The 21,178-nt window shown below is 38.9% G+C and overlaps 1 protein-coding gene across 2 annotated transcripts; it reads right to left on the minus strand.

Moving 5' to 3' along the window:
* Positions 1-1,957: 1,957 nt before the first annotated feature.
* Positions 1,958-16,555, minus strand: LOC124628036 (protein tilB homolog). 2 transcript variants are annotated; one of them, XM_047155064.2, is made up of 7 exons: positions 16,126-16,550; positions 11,328-11,457; positions 8,078-8,171; positions 6,403-6,524; positions 4,974-5,116; positions 3,925-4,122; positions 1,958-2,244 (listed from the first exon to the last, which is right to left on the minus strand). In XM_047155064.2, the coding sequence occupies exons 1-7, from the start codon at positions 16,134-16,136 to the stop codon at positions 2,133-2,135; spliced, it is 810 nt and encodes a 269-aa protein (XP_047011020.1). In that variant the 5' UTR covers positions 16,137-16,550; the 3' UTR covers positions 1,958-2,132. The 2 variants fall into 2 exon arrangements, with proteins under 2 accessions (XP_047011020.1, XP_047011021.1); XM_047155065.2 differs by lacking the exon at positions 11,328-11,457 and having other exon boundaries at positions 16,126-16,555.
* Between the last annotated feature and the right edge of the window lie 4,623 nt (positions 16,556-21,178).

Consider the following 21,178-nt stretch of genomic DNA (forward strand, 5'->3'; position numbering starts at 1 on the left):
TTGGGTCCAGGCTCCCTGTGACCTTGTGTAGGATAAGCGGTACAGAAAATGGATGGATGGATGGTTTGTGGACCACCATACATGGTGGGCCAACAAGTAAGTCTACCCAGTGTTTAAAAACCATCAGCAGCACTGCTATGCAAGGTACAGCTTTTGTTTTTTTGCTTAATCTGTTGTCAAAAAAGTTGCTTTATGACCAAATAAAATTCATTAATCACCTTGGCCTTAGATTGTGCAGAGAAAGTAGAATGTATGTGTGTGTGTGTGTGTGTGTGTGTGTGTGTGTGTGTGTGTGTGAATGCGTATATCCTTTCTCTCAGTGTCCTCGGTGTCCTAAATTGTCCTGGTTCCTCGGCTCATGTTTCACTGGGACCGATATCGATGCCGAATTTTAGACTGAAACTCTGATGCGCATATGAATTAATGAAGCGCCGCTGAAAGGATGAAGCTGCTGTCATGAATGGCACGCTGCTCCATTGTGTCGAGTCTTTCAAATACATTCAAACAACAAGGATAAGCTTCTGAGCTTCTTTCTGTGAGATCTAACAAGATTGGAGATACTTGTAAAATCTTGATCCACTTCTCCATGCAGAATATTTTATGCTCGTTTAGATTCTTATGTTTGTGCATATTTTAAGTAGGGCTCAAACCTAAGATGGAGACTGAGATGGTCATTGCAAAACATTGATTTATTTTTTTTGGACCACTTCTGTATTGGTTCGAATGTACGTTCAGGGTCATAATTGATCTCTGCTCAAAGATGGTTGTGGAGAACCGAAAGATCAGTTTCAGAATGTACTTTTAGACACCACCTTCATAAGAACAAGATGTTTGGAAGCACAAAATGCAGGACTGGAACGTCACCAAGCACCAGTGGAACCATGTTGTGTTCAGACAACCACTTCTTGACTGTGCACACAATCGCTGTTGTTTTGCTGCTGTGGTATACAGGTTGTGGAGATCGATGTCATCAATTCCACTCAGGATGCACTAGTAATATTTTCAGGTTCTGTCATTCAGAGATATTGCTAGTGCAATATCTCATAAACGAGTGGTTAAATGTTTGTAGGATTTATATGGAAGTATCATTGTAACCAGCAGATAAACTGATTCGAGTTTGGAGTTGATCCAAACAGGTTCAAGATCCCAACAAGGTCAAATGTCTGTTTTTCTTCAATAGCTTCCATCCTGCTTGAAGTATATTTAAAGGGTAAGAAGAAGGATTAGACTTGTGGTGGAGGCATCCCCATCGATGCCGTAGGCATAGAGTTCTACTTGTTACTCCAAAAATCAGATCTGATTGTTCATCAATACAAGCATTTATTCAGTTGACTTCATTATTAGGGATGCACATATCCAGTACTGAGTATTGGTATCAAACCAATATTGGTCTCAAATGATGGATCTGTAGATGTAACGTGTGTGATTTGGACAGTTTTCTTCTTTTAATGCAAATTCAGGTCGCATAGGATCATTACTAAGTAAAACGCAATGCCGGCAAACCAACCATCTTCACAACTTTTGTGATTAATAAAGTGTAAGATGATCAGCCTTGGCAGGCACTCAGAGCTCTGATATGGGTATTATGACTGAAATATAAAACAGCATCAAAGAATGGATTATCCAAAATGACAGATTCATGGTTTAGCTGTTTGAAAAATCTGTTTAAAATCAAAATCTATCTGAACATCGTATTCACACTTGATTTGCTTCATTTTTTTCTAATGTTCAGTTATGACATCAAATAAAGCATTTACACTCCTAACACACTGTGCTGACTGTTGTTGCATCTTAATGACTACCACATGATATTGACTCAATTACTGTAGTAAGCTCACGGTTATTATGTTGTCTATAGCCAATACTAACACAGATTGGACTTCTATTACTGAAGGATTGAATCTCTGATAAATATACTACACCGGTATATATACAAACTGGAATATGACAGGATGCAGACGATAACAAAAATAGACTGCTTTAATTTGCAATATAAACGGACATATTATAAATAAACAGTGCATTTCAGAAACGGGACATTCTCATTTCTGGTTCAGTACGTTAGAAGAGATCATGGCTTTTGCTGCTTCCAGTCCATTAGGCTAGATGTCCTGTCTAAGATCTGTCCTACATCACAGAATGATGCAAAGCCTAGAGGATTCCTGGAAACAGGGAGGCACTGAATCTTCTGGCAGCTTTGGGATTCCATCCAGGACTTTGAGATTTGGCAAATAGGAGAACACACTGTGGAAGGACAAAAAATCAAAATCAAAGTCACATTCACTGAGTCAGATTATATTATTAACTCAGTTTAAAAGGAACCATTTGAGAAAAAAATTAAATGTACACAAAGCCGGCCTTTGACCCAAAGCTAGCCAACACATGTTTGGGGTATCTGAAGTTTGCTTTTGAGTTTTGCACTGGAGCTACAAGACCAGTAAAGGAAGCTTTTAGCCTACAGTTTAATTTGAATAATACTGTAGAGTTTAATCTGTATATTTCTAATTTGATTTAATTCGGACTTATGCTATTTATGTGAAAATAAAGCTCTTAATGTAATGCCAATGCAAAATGGTATAACAGAGTTAAATAAGGCCTCTTGAGGTAAGTATGCGAAAGTATTTAAGCATGTTATGAGCTTCCCTTCTACCACAATGCTGTTAAATTCTCAAATCTATTTGGTCAAAAGGCATTCCTGTATAATTTTCTATAACAGCAGCTCAGACAGAAGTTCTGGCTGCAAGGCAAACCCTAGGTTTATACATTACATGGCCAAAAGTTTGTAGACACCTGACCATCACACCCATACGTGCTTGTTTAACATCCCATTCCAGGTTTAGTTACGCTTTGCTATTATAATAACCTCCACTCTTCTCCACTCTTTAGCTATACGAGCATTAGTTAGATCAAGTAGTGATGTGGGTGAGGAGGTCTGGGGTGCAGTCTGTGTTCCAGTTCATCCCAAAGGTGTTCAGTGGGGTTGAGTTCAGGACTCTGTGCAGGCCTTGTGTGGAGTTCTTCCACACCAACCTTGACAAACCATGTCTTCATGGGTCTCACTTAGCGCACAGCGGCATAGTCATGCTGGAACAGATTTATAAGGTGGTGCAGTAATGCACAACATGACGAAATTTAAAAAGCAAACATAAGTTAACAACACAACAGAATCAAGCCACAACACAATGGAAATGCATCCAGCCACTTGGGGCAGTGTCTGCATGGAAAAGAACAGATATTTCTAGTGTCATACACCACTAGAGAAATCGTTATGGGCGAAATTTCCGGTATCTAGTGAAGTGACCGTAATAGCAGATGTCGGATGGAGTGTGATTCACAGTGCTTTTGTTAAATTACTACTGTATACTTTGTTTTTTTCCACGTTAGTTTTTATTTCATGTTGTAGTATACTGTAACTGTCTGGATTGTGAAAATGTCATTGCAGAGTTCTGAGAGAACTTGTGCTGTTCGCTGCTGTGCTAACAATCAGGCTAAGCTAAACCAATGGCTGAAACAGGAGCATTATGAACAGTAGCACATTTATAGCAGGAACGTATCCGTCAGTGATGAACTCAGTGAAGTTTTCATAGTCTACAAAAAAAAGAGGACGAAAATAGCTGAAGAATCTAAACTTAAAGAACTCCTCCAAAAATTCTGCATGTGGGATCATTTCACTTAGTTGCCATTATTATTAACAACTAACACTTGTATGAGTCCCAGAACAAAATAGACATGTATGGTGAAAGCTCCACATCACAACATCCCATTTTCCTATTACAGCATGCCACAGCGTGATCTAGTCCTTACTTACACCAGTGCAAACTAAAGACTCAAACTTCTGACATTAAATGTGTGAGGAAACAGGATCATTGTGTACAACTACAAAAGTAGACGAATTAACGAGAGTTCCCAATCTCTTTCTCTTACCGTGAGCGGTAGTCCTCCAAGAACTCACAAGGGTTATGTCTGAGTGTGAGTGTGTGCAGCGGTGTGTGTTCCAGCAGCTTCAGCTCTGCCAGACTCCTGATGTTGTTCTCGGACACACACAGGTGTTCAATTGCAGGGATCTTTGGCAGCTGAGCGAGAGACTTCAAGTGATTTCGGTGCAGGTTCAGGCTTTTACATCTACAGAAGACAAAATAATCACTGATATTTAGTGTGGGCAAAAGTAGGCAGTATATGTTTTCATTCAAATCCATTTTTCTTTTTTGTGTTCTTTCTTTATTTACTTCTTGCTATATATTTTTATTTGTTCTCCCTTTCTTCTTACTTCCTACATTTCTCTTTCATAGTTTCTGATTTCCTTCATTTTTCCTTACTTAATTTATTCTTACTTTGCTCTTTACTCTCTTCTTCTTCTACTACTACTAATTCTATTTTTCTAGTTTATAAATGTCACCTTTCCATGTATTTTTCTTTTTTCATTCAGTTATCCCCATATTATTAATTCTCTATAATTTTTTGCACTGAACCCATTTAGTTATGTGTTATTGCTTTATGCTGTTGTACTCTTTGCACTATATGTAGATATACAATATCCCCCTGCTGAATGGCTGACTGAGTTAACCACACGCACAAACATATGCTGCATTTGACTAGAAGTCATAACTTGTGATTTCCAAACATTGACTCGGGAAAAAAAAACAAAGAAAACAGACCCTCAACTCAGTGTTCCTACTCGGGAACTCAGGATGGTATCTTCAACTCCAAGTTCCTCCAGCAAATGACATCAAATTAACATGACTGCCAGAATCAGTAGTAAACAAAGTAGCACTTCCTACCTTTAAAGGAGTTTTGCTGTATATACAAGTATTTGCTTTAAATATTAGCTTGTTAAATCTATAACACTGACTATACAAATAGTTGTTATGAGGAGGAAAATATACATCACTCATCACAGTTAGCTTGAATACATGGAGGTATTCAAGCACCGACCTCCCACGTCTGAAGTGAGTTGAGTGTACACGCACACACACCTTGGCAGGCGGATGGAACTGAGGTCACACAGTGCATTGTCCACTAGCTGCAGGCGCTCCACTCGGATTAGCCTTCTCAGGATTCGCCTGAAATTTTCTAGCTGAAACACATCTCCCAGATCTTGGTAGGACAAATTCAGTTCCTACAGACAAATCAAACTGAACTGAATTTTATTCACCCCTCATAGGAGAACTGGATAAAAGTCATGTTTAGTTTTAAAAAAAAAAAAGCAGCAGAAACAATCTCATAATAATACACGACTTCAGTGAAAAGAGAAAGTAAACATACATAAAACAGAGTACATATACTGTAAATTATGTGTTTTACTATGTCAAATATTGAACACAGCGGTTCACATATTGGAGAACTTCTTAAGCTTTATTTGAATGTTTGGGCAAGTCATCAATATACAAAACAGAAGAATCAATACAGCAAGACACATTCAGTCCAAATACGCATTGCTACTCATTACTCAACAGCAAATGTGCATAAGATGAACATTTGTCTTCCTCTCTTTTTCTCTCTTTCTTTCTAACTCATGAGCTGTGCAACAAAAATGTATACAGTAATAGTGGTGTGTGTGTTATATGAGTCATATGATTTCAAACCAGGTAGATATTACCCCAATTTTGTTTTCTCAGTCAAAGAACTGAGCGAGTTCATTAGAATGATTGTTTTTTTATAAAAAATGATAACAGATAAGGCTGTGTACTCTCAGTTATCAATGGACTCTACTCACATAATAATGAAACAGAAATTTGATCGCACTAGGACATCCAGTGGTATTGAATGATATGTGAAATGTGTAATACTTCAGGCCATTTTAGGCTAGGGTTGGTGTTTGGGCTGTTCAGCTGCAATGACATCGCGCATTGAATGCCACCCTCTTGGAAAAAGTGATGATGTAAGCATGCTGCAGATGGATGTGCTACATGGAGATATGGAGGGAATAAAACTCTTGTTTGTCTGTGCATGTCACCTAACATTTTCATCATACTTTGCTAAAAATAGCCTAGCAGCTATTCAGCTACCATTAATTTTTCATACCATCCTAACACTAATACAGACCTGCCAACCCTGAAGAGGAATAATGCATAGTCCATGTAAGGGGAAGGGGAGAAAACAGTACAAACAATAGAGTACATTTTTGATATTTAACTGATTTATTAGCCACTGATCACTTTTGGCATTTTATTGAGTAATAACATCCATCCATCCATTTCTGTACTGCTTCAGGCATTATAGGAGAATACTCAGAGCTATACTCTTGGCAAAGGGAGTTAGCACAAAGTATTAACTAAAAGGGTGCCAATAATTGTTGCACACCTATATTTATTTAACAAAGATTATATATATATATATATATATGTTTGTGTGTGTGTGTGTGTGTGTGTGTGAGAGAGAGAGAGAGAATGTTGAACATCTCACCGTACAGTTCTCCCAATTCTCCTGTAGCCTGTCCTCCCATGTTTGCTCATCTTCTCTCCTCTTCCTGCTATTCTTGTTAAAGATCTGCCTGTTGCTAGGAGCACTGTCATCTTCTACAGGTCCTGTTTGATAAGGTCATAGACCGGTCTCACAATATCAATCAAATTAAAATTTAATTTGTCGCACACACACACACACACACACACACACACACACACACACACACACACACACACACACACACACAGTACAATGTATAGTGAAATGCTATTCATATAACGTATCAGACTGTATTATACTGTATGTTAAATTTAATATGTGTATTGCTTTTAACTTCATGAACAGCACAGAACAATATTTATATTTCTAAGAGAGAAGAGAAAATGAAAATGTGTGGCAAGTTGAGAAAATCCTTTCCATAGTGACATTTTGTCATTTTCTTCTATGTAGAGTTCTAAGCTTTCCAGACCTGAAATATCTCTCTCTTTTGTACGTATCATAACCAGAACTTTATAGCATTGTAAAGTCTGCTTAACCACAAAAGAAAGGAGAAAATAGCATTTAAAGATTCCAGTTCCACTGAAGGCACCAACACATTGATTGTCTAAAAGCAACTGCTATTTGTGTGTTATTCCTTCATTATTTCACTTGCAGATAAAAGGTCTACAGTTGATTTCAAGTGAGACATTTGTATTTGGAATCTGCTGCTGTTAACTCTCAGTAAGAAGTCTAAAGAGCTCTCACTGCCAGTCATGCAAGCCATCATTACGCCAAGAAATTCTAAACAAACCCATCAGAGAGGTAGCTGACCAAAAACTTAGCTGTGGCCGAAGGAAAAAAAAGAATGCACTGGTGAGTGCAGGAACACTAAAAGGCCCAGAATACCATGAAAATCAACTGTGGTGGATGACAGAAGGATTCTTTCCCTAATGAAAACGGTTGGCCAGCCAGATCAAGAACAGGGTTTACCACAAGATGTAGACCATAGGTAAGCCTCAAAAACAGGAATGCCAAATTAGATTTTGCCAAAAATATCTAAATAGCCCGTACAGTTCTGGAATAACATCTTATGAACAGATGAGACAAACTTTATCTTGTACAAGAACGATGGGAAGAGAAGAGAATGGAAAAGGGAAGGAACTGCTCATGTTCTGAAGCATACCACCTCATCTTATGGTGTGGGCATGTGTGGCTGCCAATGTAACTGGTTCCCTTGTATTTATTGATGATATGACCACTAACAAAAGCAACAGGATGAATTCTGAAGTGTATATGGCTATATTATCTGCTCAGATATAGCCATATGCTTCAACACCCATCGGACGGCGCTTCACACTGCAGATGGATAATGACCTGAAGCATACTTCAAAAGCAACCAAAGACTTTTTAAGACAAAGAAGTGGAATGTTCTGCAGTGACCTGAGCTGACCTGACAGTGACCTGACCAATCATTTGACCTGAATCCAGTTGAGTATGCGTTTCACTTGCTGAAGGCAAAGCGCCCCAAGAACAAGCAGGAACTGAACACAGCTGCAGTAAAAGTCTGGCAGAACATCCCCAGGGAAGAAATCCAGGGTTTGGTGATGTCTAAGTATTCTACACTTCAGCCAGTCATTGACTACAAATGATTTGTCAGTGTCCAAATATTAATATTTAGAAGGGTTAGAGACCTTACCCTCTCTGACTCTCGGACAGGACAGCTGGTCTCCACGAACATCGGTTTCCTTGATCTGATACCATGAGGTGAACCGGAATCGACTGGATGGCAGCTGAATTAAATCAAATGAAATAAAAACAGAAAATGACAGTAAGCACAGAAAGGAGTGAAATCTTAATATCACAATGTGCTTGAACACTGTTTGTAGTGTGCCCGTGCTGACTAATCTCCTTGAAGACTTATTTTATACTGTCCAGGGTGTATATGACTTGATGCAGCTGCTATGTACACTCTCAGTGCATTTATATTTAATGTTCTTGTAAGCTGTGTCTGGTATCTTTACTAACTATATAAATACAGTGTTAATGGATAAGGGAGTGTTATGAAAAGGGATAGTAAAGAAGGGCCATTCAGCCTGTCAGTTTCCTGCCTTTGATTATTAATGATAAAATGGTCATACACTGGGTGAAACCATTCTAGGGAGGGATCACCTTCACATTCACAGTGAGTGTGTTCATGGATCATTTGTGTCCGGTAACCTGATCCACATGGATTACCCTTTACACTAACCCTTACTGTAGCATGACACTGTACACAAACTAAACAAACGGGCACAAGATCTCTTCGAGAATCATTAAATAGTCAACTACAACTAAATATGTGCTTTTACACATTATATTTTCACCAGAAATAAAATGGTAAAAAAAAGGGCAATTGTTTTACACTTTGATACTCTCTCCATTCTTTAACTTTTTCACTATTCACTCTTGTCGTATTCACAACTTTGGAGGTCAAAGATTTCTGAGAGCTCTGAAATGTGATGCAATCGTGATCTTCCTTAATATTCCAAATCCCATGAAAATTCAGTTTACAGTCTATATGTTTATGCCACAGTGCTGGTGAATTCTCAAATCAGAAGGTGTGGATTTAATTTGTACAACAGCAGCTCTGACAGTAGTTCCAGCTGTAACATAAATTACAGGTTCATATTGATATGCTCATTCTAATATGTTGCAGTGGGGGAAATAAGTATTGGACGCGTCAACATTTTTTTCAGTAAATATATTTCCCATGAGGCTATTCACATGAAACTTTCACCAGACATCAGTATTAACTCAAGAAATCCGGAAATATAAAGAATTCATATCATTAAAGTCCATAAATAAAGTGTAATAAAGTGGAATGACAGGAAAAAAGTACTGAACATGCTAAGAAAAAGCAGTTCTCCAAGGTAAGGAAAGGCAAGGAGAGAGCTGAAATCCATAAGTAATTATACCCCCTATCTGTTCCAATTAATATCAGATGGGTTAGTAAATTAATGGTCTATAAAAAGGCTTTTCTTTACCAAGCTGTCACACAAGAAACATCTCATAATGGGTAAAAGCAAGTAGCTCTCCCAAGACCTTCAGAACCTTACTGTTGCAAAACATATTGATGGAATTGGATACAGACGTATTTCAAAACTTCTGAATCCTCCAGTATGCACCACTGGGGCCATTATCCACAAGTGGAAGCAACATCACTCAGTCATCAACTGGCCACCCACAGGAACTCCTCACAAGATTTCTGACCAGGGAGTCAGAAGAATAGTCAGAAGAGTAGCCCAAGAGCCTAGGACCACTCAAAGAGAGCTCCAGAAACACTTGGAGGCAGCAGGTGCCATCATCACAGAGAAAACAATAGGCAATGCACTCCACTGCTCACACTCACCCCATAAGACTCCATTACTAAATAAAAGGCATGTGGAAGCTTGTTTAAAGTTTGCTACAACTCATTTGGGCAAGCCTATGAAATACTGTGTAGTCTGGTCAGACAAGAGCAAAATTGAACTTTTTGGCTGTTACACTACACACCATGTTTGGAGAAGAAATGCCACTGCACATCACCCTAAAAACACTATACCAACAGTGAAGTTTGGAGATGGAAGGATCATGGTGTGGGGATGTTTTTCATCACATGGTACTGGCAGACTTCATATAATTGAAGAAACGATGAATGGAGCCCTTTACCGGGAAATACTTGAGAAGAATCTGCTGCCATCCACCAGGATGATGAAGATGAGACGTGGATGGACCTTGCAGCAGGACAATGATCCAAAACATACAGCAAAGGAAACTCTCAATTGGTTTCAGTGAAAAAAAATCAAGGTGTTAGAATGTCCCAGTCAATCTCCTTGCTTGAATCCAATTGAACAAGATTTAAAGACAATGTTTTTAGAAGAATGGGCCAAAATCACACCTGAATACTGCGGCCGATTAATTTATTCATACAGGAAGTGTCTTGAAGCTGTCATTACAAACAAAGGCTTCTCCGTTGAGTATTAAATAAATTTCAGTTAGCGTGTTCAATAATTTGTTCCTGTGTCATTCCGCTTTATTAAACATAACTTTATTTATGGACTTAAATGTTGTGAATTCTATATATTTCCAGATTTCTTGAGTTAATACTGATGTCTGGTGAAAATTTCATGTGAATAGCCTCATTGGAAATATATTTATTGAAAAAATGTCGATGCATTCAATACTTATTTCCTCCACTGTACCGTTTCTATAGTAACAGCCCATTCCCAGGGACTCGTATGCCAGATGCCCTATGTAATCTAAGCCTAATAATATTTAATAGTAGGATTGTTGCCTAATGATAACAGATAATAGAAGTAAAGGTGTCATTATTTAACAAAGAAAAATGTATAATAAATGATGTGGTGAAGTTATCTGTAAGAAGACATTTATTTAACATTTATGGAAGGTGTCTTGTGTGTCAGGCTTTGTAACAACATGGGAGAGAAATCTAGATATCCCGTATGGTCCTGTTATGTTTCCACTGTCACTGTGATTTTACATTGTTCATATAAAAGCCATTAACTAGTTGTCTGTTAGCTAGCTTGTTCTAAGTATTCATATTTACAATATATCTAAAAGTAGAGCTCTCACAACTGGGCAAACGTAACAACTTTTTTCTCACCCTTTTCTTGTGTTAAAAGCAAAAGTTCTACAAGTTCTAACACACCACTGGGTTCTGGATTGTTCAGACTATACAAGCTTTTTAACAAATGATTTGAGCTGCATCACTTGGACTAAAATGTTGTGTGTGAATGGTATGAGTCATCTAAACACAGAAATACTCATCTAGAGAATCTAAGAATAAACCATTTAGTGACTGATTAGAGGGCTCAGTTACATGTTGGATAAGTATCATAGTAGCTGATAATAACACAATGACATTTAACAAGCAATATTTTATGCAGTCCCAACGTGTAGTAGCTTACTGGAGTGGCGACGATGCCGGAGTCTGTTGTGTGCTCCACTGAGAGAGGAGTGTGTGTATAACTGAGTTCAGAGTAATGGGAAGAGTGCGATTTGGGGAAACTGCCACTGCTGGTGTTCACTCCTGATGAACTGAATTGGTGGAGAAAAGAAATATAGCCGAATATGAGTAGAACAGCTGAGCAAACATAACACCATTTTTTTTTCTCTCAAATGCTAATTTTTCACTTTAATGCAACTTGAAAAATATGTGATGAATTTCTTGCAATTATACTTTCAACTGTATTAATGAAGGGCTATTTTAAAACTATTTTAACAAGGGATGTTAAGCAGTGTTGCCAGATTAGTGACTTTGTTGCTAGATTTGGTGATTTTATTTAAAAAAAAAAGAAAAGAAAAGATTTTTGACAAATGTAGACTTACTGAGCAGGCGTTAGTGACTGTGCTGCACTCGATGTCGCTCACCAGCTCATTTTACAGCTGTTGGTTATACAAGTTGTGAGGTTCAGTGTGTAAAGTTGCACTTCTCACTGACCAATCACTGATCACCACTGTACCCAAAGACCAATCACTGATCACCATTGTACCCAACAACCAATCACTGATCCCCATTGTTCCCAACAGCCGATCACTGATCCCCATTTTTCCCCAACAACCAATCATTGATCCCCACTGTTCGCAACGACCAATCACTGATCCCCACTGTTGCCAATGACCCATCATTGATCGCCATTGTTCCCAACAACCAATCACTTATCACCATTGTTCCCAATGACCGATCACTTATCACCATTGTTCCCAATGACTGATCACTTATCACCATTGTTCCCAATGACCAATCACTTATCACCATTGTTCCCAATGACCGATCGCTTATCACCATTGTTCCCAATGGCTGATAACTGGTCACCACTGTTTGCAGCATCCGATCACTGATCACCATTATTCCCAACAACTGATCACCATTGTTCCCTACGACCCATCACTGATCACTATTTTTCTCAATGACCAATCATTGATCCCCATTGTTCCCAATAACCAATCACTGATAACCATTGTACCGAACAACCAATCACTGATCACCATTATTCCCAACAACTGATCACCATTGTTCCCAACGACCAATCACTGATCACTATTTTTCTCAATGACCAATCACTGCTCACCATTGTTCCCAGTGGCCAATCACAGATTACTATTGCACCCAATGACCAATTACTGATCCCCAGTATTTCCAATGAACAATCACTGATCACCGTTTTTTGATTGTGTCTCCAGTGAGCACTTGTGGAAGGGCGTTGCACACATTTATCTAGATACAGTATCCCACGAAAGTGAGTACACCCCTCACATTTTTGTAAATATTTGATTATATCTTTTCATGTGACAACACTGACGAAATGACACTTTGCTACAATGTAAAGTAGTGAGTGTACAGCTTGTATAACAGTGTAAATTTGCTGTCCCCTCAAAATAACTCAGCACACAGCCATTGATGTCTAAACCGCTGGCAACAAAAGTGAGTACACCCCTAAGTGAAAATGTCCAAATTGGGCCCAATTAGCCATTTTCCCTCCCGGGTGTCATGTGAAGGTCTCAGGTGTGAATGGGGAGCAGGTGTGTTAAATTTGGTGTCATCGCTCTCACACTCCTTCATACTGGTCACTGGAAGTTCAACATGGCACCTCATGGCGAAGAATTCTCTGAGGATCTGAAAAAAAGAATTGTTGCTCTACATAAAGATGGCCTAGGCTATAAGAACACTGCCAAGACCCTGACACTGAGCTGCAGCACGGTGGCCAAGACCATACAGTGGTTTAACAGGACAGGTTCCACTCAGAACAGGCCTCGCCATGGTCAACCAAAGAAGTTGAGTGCACGTGCTCAGCGTCATATCCAGAGGTTGTCTTTGGGAAATAGACGTATGAGTGCTGCCAGCATTGCTGCAGAGGTTGAAGGGGTGGGGGGTCAGCTTGTCAGTGCTCAGACCATATGCCGCACAGTGCATCAAACTGGTCTGCATGGCTGTCATCCCAGAAGGAAGCCTCTTCTAAAGATGACGCACAAGAAAGCCTGCAAACAGTTTGCTGAAGACAAGCAGACTAAGGACATGGATTACTGGAACCATGTCCTGTGGTCTGATGAGACCAAGATAAACTTATTTGGTTCAGATGGTGTCAAGCGTGTGTGGCGGCAACCAGGTGAGGAGTACAAAGACATGTTGGAGTGTCATGGTCTGGGGCTGCATGAGTGCTGCCGACACTGGGGAACTACAGTTCATTGAGGGAACCACGAATGCCAACATGTACTGTGACATACTGAAGCAGAGCATGATCCCCTCCCTTTGGAGACTGGGCTGCAGGGCAGTATTCCTGCATGATAACGACCCCAAACACACCTCCAAGACGACCACTGCCTTGCTAAAGAAGCTGAGGGTGAAGGTGATGGACTGGCCAAGCATGTCTCCAAACCTAAAACCTATTGAGCATCTGTGGGGCATCCTAAACGGAAGATGGAGGAGCACAAGGTCTCTAACATCCACCAGCTCTGTGATGTCGTCATGGAGGAGTGGAAGAGGACTCCAGTGGCAACCTGTGAAGCTCTGGTGAACTCCATGCCCAAGAGGGTTAAGCCAGTGCTGGAAAATAATGGTGGCCACAAAAAATATTGACACTTTGGGCCCAATTTGGACATTTTCACTTAGGGGTGTACTCACTTTTGTTGTCAGCGGTTTAGACATTAATGGCTGTGTGTGGAGTTATTTTGAGGGGACAGCAAATTTACACTGTTACACAAGCTGTACACTCACTACTTTACATTGTAGCAAAGTGTCATTTCTTCAGTGTTGATACATTAAAAGATATAATCAAATATTTACAAAAATGTGAGGGGTGTACTCACTTTTGTGAGATACTGTACATGAGACTCCTATCTTATGTGTGGGCTATTTCAAAAGTTTAGATCATGTGGTCTGCTAATGATGTCATGGTCCGGGCCAAAACTCCTGTGTGTTTCCCCGTGTTTCCCTGTTTTTCTCCCTCCCTCTTGTTTTCAGTGGGCGGCTGTGGTTCAGGTGGTAGAGCAGGTTGTCCACTAATTGTAGGTTTGGCAGTATGATTCCCGACCCACATGACTCCACATGCCGAAGTGTCCTTGGGCAAGACACTGAACCCCAAGTTGCTCCTGATGGCAAGTTAGCACCTTGCATGGCAGCTCTACTACCATTGGTGTGCGAGTGTGTGTGTGAATGGGTGAATGAGACACAGTGTAAAGCGCTTTGGATAAAAGCGCTTTGGATAAAAGCGCTATATAAGTGTGCCATTTACCATGTACCATTCCGGTGTTTTCTCTCCCTCTCATTTCTGTTTGTGTGTGTGTCTGGGCATAACGCTCCACTTCGCGCCTCTCCCTGTTGGAATCACTGAACACACGTGTTCCTCCTCAGCCCACCGATCAGCAGAGCATATAAACCTCGGTTCTCCAGCCACTCACCGCCAGTTTGTTCCGGCTTCCAGTGCGGGAACTTTACATTCAGTGTTTGTTCATCCGCTTATTCCGTCATATTCTCAGTGTGTGTTCCAGGATCACGTCTTCCCCAGCCTGCTTGCCTGCTTACTTCCTGCTATACCCAGCCCTACTCCAATTATTATTACTTTTCTAATAAAACTTTGCTATATTCTAATATTTACTATTCTGATAAAACTCTATTCTAACATTTAATATTTTATATTCGAATAAAACTCTATTTTAATATTTACCATAATGATAAATGCAATTCTATTCTAATATTTCATATTTTCTTTTGTGATAAAACTCTGTCCTATTCTAATATGTAATATCTCCTTCTCTGATAACACTTAATTATATTCTTTTCTGTTCTAAGTGTCTTTAAAAAATCATCCATCTTCATGTAACATGTTTGGATATGCAAATGATAATGATGATTCATTAAATATACACCGTAGTCAACAATGTCCTCTGGTGACTTCTAGCAACTTTTTGAGCATACATTAACTTCCCCTGAAAAGAGTTGGCACCACTGTCTGTAAAGTAGTTAATATTCTGTATGTTAGTGATATACACTTCCAAAATAAAATAAACTATAATTTAAGTAATGAATCAAATGAATGAATCAAAGAATGCATGCATGAATGAAATTAAATGGTCTTGCTACAGCTTGTAACCCTATTTGCAGTGTTAATTTTTACTTCAGGGTGATAATTCGTGAATAACTGTAAATGCAGGGATGAAGTTGGCGTCTTGAAGACCTGATGTTTCCAATCCTTGTCTGTAAAGCAAATATTTCCTCTTGGAGATAATAAATGAATAAATTCTTAACAGCTACATAACCTATAGTAATTATAACTTGGTAACCATTCATTTCAATGTATGCAGTGTGCAACTCAGTGTGCAGGATCTTCAGCAGGGTTTTGGCATGTGGCTTTGAGCATCAGGTTTAATCTCTGTGTAACAGGACGCCACTAGATTGAAATTCTGAGCTCCTTCTTTAAGGTTAGGTTACCCTGACCTCTGACCTCTGACCCCTTCACCTGATGAAAACCGTATAACCCATACTAGCAATAAGACAGGTGCCATTATTTCGTAATAGATGTGTCGCTTAATTAAATACAACATCGATTTATTCCTACAAAATGCCACCATTTTCACTTATAGATAAATCTCATGAACTTTACCAAATACTTTAGCCACAATAGCTGGCTAAGTGAAATGGACACTAACGCTCTAAAAAAAAAAAAGGCAGAAAATTATCCCAAAACACACAAGAATTAAATGACTTACCTTTCGGACATGTCCGCCAGTCGTAGTGAATCCCTTTGGCATTTAAAACGCGGAGAAAAGCTTTGTTTAACGCGAGGAGTGTTTGCTTTCCCATTGGAACTGAATAGCTGCTCAAACCGCGAAATGGCGACTGGAGCGTGTACCCGTTGCTAGGCGACTCTTCTTTCTGCGCATTCACGAGATTCGGGTCATAGCTGGATAGTGACCCCGGCTGCGCGTGCTAGATTACCCGCTATAGTAGAATATGGTAGTATGTTGTATTATGGGTGCTTCTCCTCCACAGTTCAGTATTCTAACTAACTAGCTAATAAATAAACAAATAGATAAATAAATAAATAATTCGACTCCCTAAACAATTTCTCTAATTATTTAGAATCACAAATTTGGAAAACAAGGAAACAGCTTTTTGTATTGTTTTTGTTTTTCCTGGCACACACTAAACTATGGAATAATTTTTCCACATAAAATTATTATTCAATATTGACTCGTTTTTACTGGGTTCTATGTTAACCGCAAAAAGTCTAAAAATGTTCATAAATCCTTCTAAGTGAAAAACAAAACAAATCTGCCAACTGTTAAACAGCATAAACAGAGTCGACTAAAATAGACTCTTCTATGGTGAAGATGTACAGGCTGCTCTGGTACCTTTTTCTATTTTTGTAAAAGCTATTATTTCAAAAATATATAAACTTTTTTTTAGTGCTCTGATTTCTTCTGTTTTTGTGTATATCTCATACTAAATTGCATCAGAAATTAAAACCAAATCTAAGATAAAACAAAGGCAATCTGAGTAAACACAAAACACAGTTTTTAAATGATAATGTTATTTATTGAAGCAAAAAAAGTTATCCAATACCAACTGGGCCTGTGTGAAAATGTATTTGTCCCCGTAGTTACTAAATCTATGAAACTGCATTCATAATGGAGTTCAGCTCGACTAGACACAACCAGGCCTGATTACTACAAACCCTGTTTAATCAAATCAACACTTAAATGGAACTTTTTCCTAAAGGTGAATGTCCGGTCTTCAGTCCATAAATTGAAACTCAAGCGCATCTGGTTTATGCAGCAAGACAATGATCCAAACATAGGAGTAAGTCCTAGTCCTTGAAGTAAGTGAAAGACTGATCTCCAGTTATCAGAAGCGTTTGGTTGCAGTAATTTCTGCTAAAGGTGGCACAATCAGACTTTATGTTTAAGGGAGCATTTGGTTTTTCACATTGGTGATAGGTGTTGGATAAGTTTCCCTGCTTCAATAAAAAAATAAAATAAAAACTGTATTGTGCGTTTACTCAGTTGCCTTTGTTTTATGTTGTATTTTGATTGAAGATCTAAAACTATTTAGTATGAGATATACACAAAAACAGAAGAAATCAGGAAAAAGCACATTTGAAAAAGCAAATACTTTTCCACAGCATGTACACACACATACATATCATATACGGTACACCTATGATGCACATCCAGATCATTCATTAATTTTAGCACCCATATGAATTTGAAATGATGAAAGACAAGCAAAAGAGAAAAACTAGACCATCACCATCAAAACATCTGAAACTTGATTTAGATCAAATGATCAAATGAAAATTTAAATATACTTTGTGTATATCAATTTCTAAAAAGCAATCTGTCTCTCTATTGCGTTCACAATAACACCCAGGTAACCTGTAGGGTATAAGAAATTTAATTAAGAGACTGATTAATTTTTAGAAACAAATTGTATGCATACTCAATTTTGAGCTTCAAAAGTTCATACACCCAAAGCAAGATTTTAGATTGCTCTTTTTCAAACCTAGAAATCCAATTTCAGTTCAAAATTCAATTTCAGATGGTATTGTTGATTGCTTGCTTGCTTGCTTGATTGATTGATCCAATCATTCATTCATCTTTAGTAACCACTTTATCCTGATCAGGGTCACTGTGAATCCAGAGTCTATCTGGGAACACTGAGTACATTACAGGAATAACACACTGGATGGGATGTCATTCGCATACACACACACATTCACACTGAACCAGGGCTGTGTTCAATAAACCTTGTGCACATGGATCCTTATAACCTGTCCCTGAGTCCTCCGTTGCACCAGGATTAATTTCTACGGTAACATGAATTTAACAGTAAAGAAACGTTGTAAGAGATTAAACATATTGTTATATTCTAGCTATGATCTTGCAATAGAAAGATTTTTAGTGACGCTGGGTCCTGCATTTTCCTGATGTTTTGCAAAATGATATTAGAACAGCATGACATGCTTTTAAACTATCGTGTTCTGGTCAGTTCAAGACACTGAGGTCAAAACGACTAATCTTACTAAGACTGTATGGATGGCTCAGTTCCCTAATAAATATCAAAGAGCAATAAATAAAGAACAACAGCAATCTTGTTAGTATTAGATGATGTTCCGGTTCTTTTGGAGGTGAAAATAATAAGGTGTGTTATTTAAAAAATGACTGGTGTTTTGAAGCAGAAAGGTGATGTTGGTGGTGTCCCATCTCCTGCTTCTCTTATTTCTCCTCCCAACTATACACACAGCTGCTGTTAGAAGGAACCCAGAGCATGTGAAAGGCTTTGGGGTATATGTATCTATCAGTATTATTTACATTGATAATCACTTAGAAAAAGTGACAATAGATTAAGAGTCGTAAAAGAGAAAAAGAGTTGTATTGCTATAGAATATACATTCAGCTCCATTGCTCAATAACTTGATTGACAAAAGTGAGTACACCCCTAAGTGAAAATGTCCAAATTTGACCCAATTAGCCATTTTCCCTCCCTGGTGTCACGTGACTTGTTAGTGTTACAAGGTCTCAGGTGTGAATGGGGAGAAGGTGTGTTAAATTTGGTGTCATCGCTCTCACACTCCCTCATACGGGTCACTGGAAGTTCAACATGGCACCTCATGGCAAAGAATTCCCGGAGGATCTGAAAAAAAGAATTGTTGCTCTACATAAAGATGGCCTAGGCTATAAGAACACTGCCAAGACCCTGACACTGTTCTGCAGCACGGTGGCCAAGACCATACAATGGTTTAACAGGACAGGTTCCACTCAGAACAGGCCTCGCCATGATCGACCAAAGAAGTTGAGTGCACGTGCTCAGCGTCATATCCAGAGGTTGTCTTTGGGAAATAGACGTATAAGTGCTGCCAGCATTGCTGCAGAGGTTGAAGGGGTGGGGGGTCAGCCTGTCATTGCTCAGACCATATGCCGCACACTGTATCACATTGGTCTGCATGGCTGTCGGCACTGGGGAGCTACAGTTCATTGAGGGAACCATGAATGCCAACATGTACTGTGACATACTGAAGCAGAGCATGATCCCAGCATGTATTCCAGCATGCTAACAACCCCAAACACACCTCCAAGATGACCACTACCTTGCTTTAGAAGCTGAGAGTGAAGATGATGGACTGGCCAAGCATGTCTCCAGACCTAAAAGCTATTGAGCATCTGTGGGGCATCCTCAAACAGAAGGTGGAGGAGCACAAGGTCTCTAACATCCACCAGCTCCGTGATGTCGTCATGGACGAGTGGAAGAGGACTCCAGTGGCAACCTGTGAAGCTCTGGTGAACTCCATGCCCAAGAGGGTTAAGGCAGTGCTGGAAAATAATGCTGGCCACACAAAATATTGACATTTTGGGCCCAATTTGGACATTTTCACTTAGGGTTGTACTCACTTTTGTTGCCAGAGGTTTAGACATTAATGGCTGTGTGTTGAGCTATTTTGAGGGGACAGCAAATTTACACTGTTACACAAGCTGTACACTCACTACTTTACATTGTAGCAAAGTGTCATTTCTTCAGTGTTGTCACATGAAAAGATATAATCAAATATTTACAAAAATGTGAGGGGTGTACTCACTTTTGTGAGATACTGTATATAGATATTAGAGATGCACCGATGTATAGCCTGTATATCGATGAATACTGAGTAACGGCCGATAAAGGCTATTTTCCCACTATCGACCATCGGCCGATATTTCAAAAACATCCGATGATCAGGGCCGATTATGTCCTATCACTCAAAAGAGGGCGGGAAAACACATAGAATTACACATAAAACACATACAAAAACACATAAAATTTTACACCGGAAGTGAGCAGCAGTGAAGCGACGTCGACTCAAATTTTTCTTCCCGCACCACTCGCACGCTGCTCGTGCTCAATTAAACGGCCAGTACACCATTGAAAGATTTAAATGAAGATGAGTGACAAAAAAGTAGTATATATTGCACAGAAAAATATATTTGTAGAGTAGTATGTTTCATATGCAGTTAATGTTAATATGAGTTAATATCATCCAAAAAAAAAGGTTTATATTAGGCCTATATATTACCAGTTTGATGTTCAATGATGAAGTAGAAATGCTTTTGTTTGTGCTGAGTGTGAGACTATCAGGAGGTTTGTTAGAATTCAGTCAATGTTAATATGAATTAATAACATTCCATAAGTTAAGAAATCTTACTTTAATCTTCAGTATTTAGTTCATGTGTTAAAGTTAATTAGAGTAATGTGTTTTCTGTTTATGAGACCAGTTACTGTGAAACAACTTGTTGAAATGGAGAGAATAAAGTTTTTATTTGCATTTCCTTCAGAAATGCAGAATTAATTATTATTAATTTAAAAGAAGGTATAAAAGTCAGAACTATCGGTATCGGTTGTCAGTATCGGCTGATATCACTCGGAATAATTGGTTATTGGTATCGGCTGAGAAATTTAGTATCGGTGCATCTTTAATAGATATAGTCCTGTCCTGTCTCTGCCCCTGTCATTTTATTGGTTCTTTCCTAAGGTCTCAGCTGTTCTGTGTTATGCCCTTTGATTCATTTGCATATTTAAACCTCCTGTGTCTTTGTTCTGGGTGAAGTATTGTTTTGGTGTTTTGCCGCCAGTGCATTGCCAAGCCTTTGTTCTGTGTTCTCGTTTCCTGTTCTTTGACCTTGTTCCCAGTTTCTCGGTTTTCATGTTCTGCCTTTGCCCTGTCTACCCTGTTTGCTGATTGCTTTACCCACGTCTGTTTTTGACCACGATTTTGTCTTCACATTTTGG

Source organism: Ictalurus punctatus, chromosome 4, assembly GCF_001660625.3.
Source record: "Ictalurus punctatus breed USDA103 chromosome 4, Coco_2.0, whole genome shotgun sequence".
Classification (NCBI taxonomy): domain Eukaryota; kingdom Metazoa; phylum Chordata; class Actinopteri; order Siluriformes; family Ictaluridae; genus Ictalurus; species Ictalurus punctatus.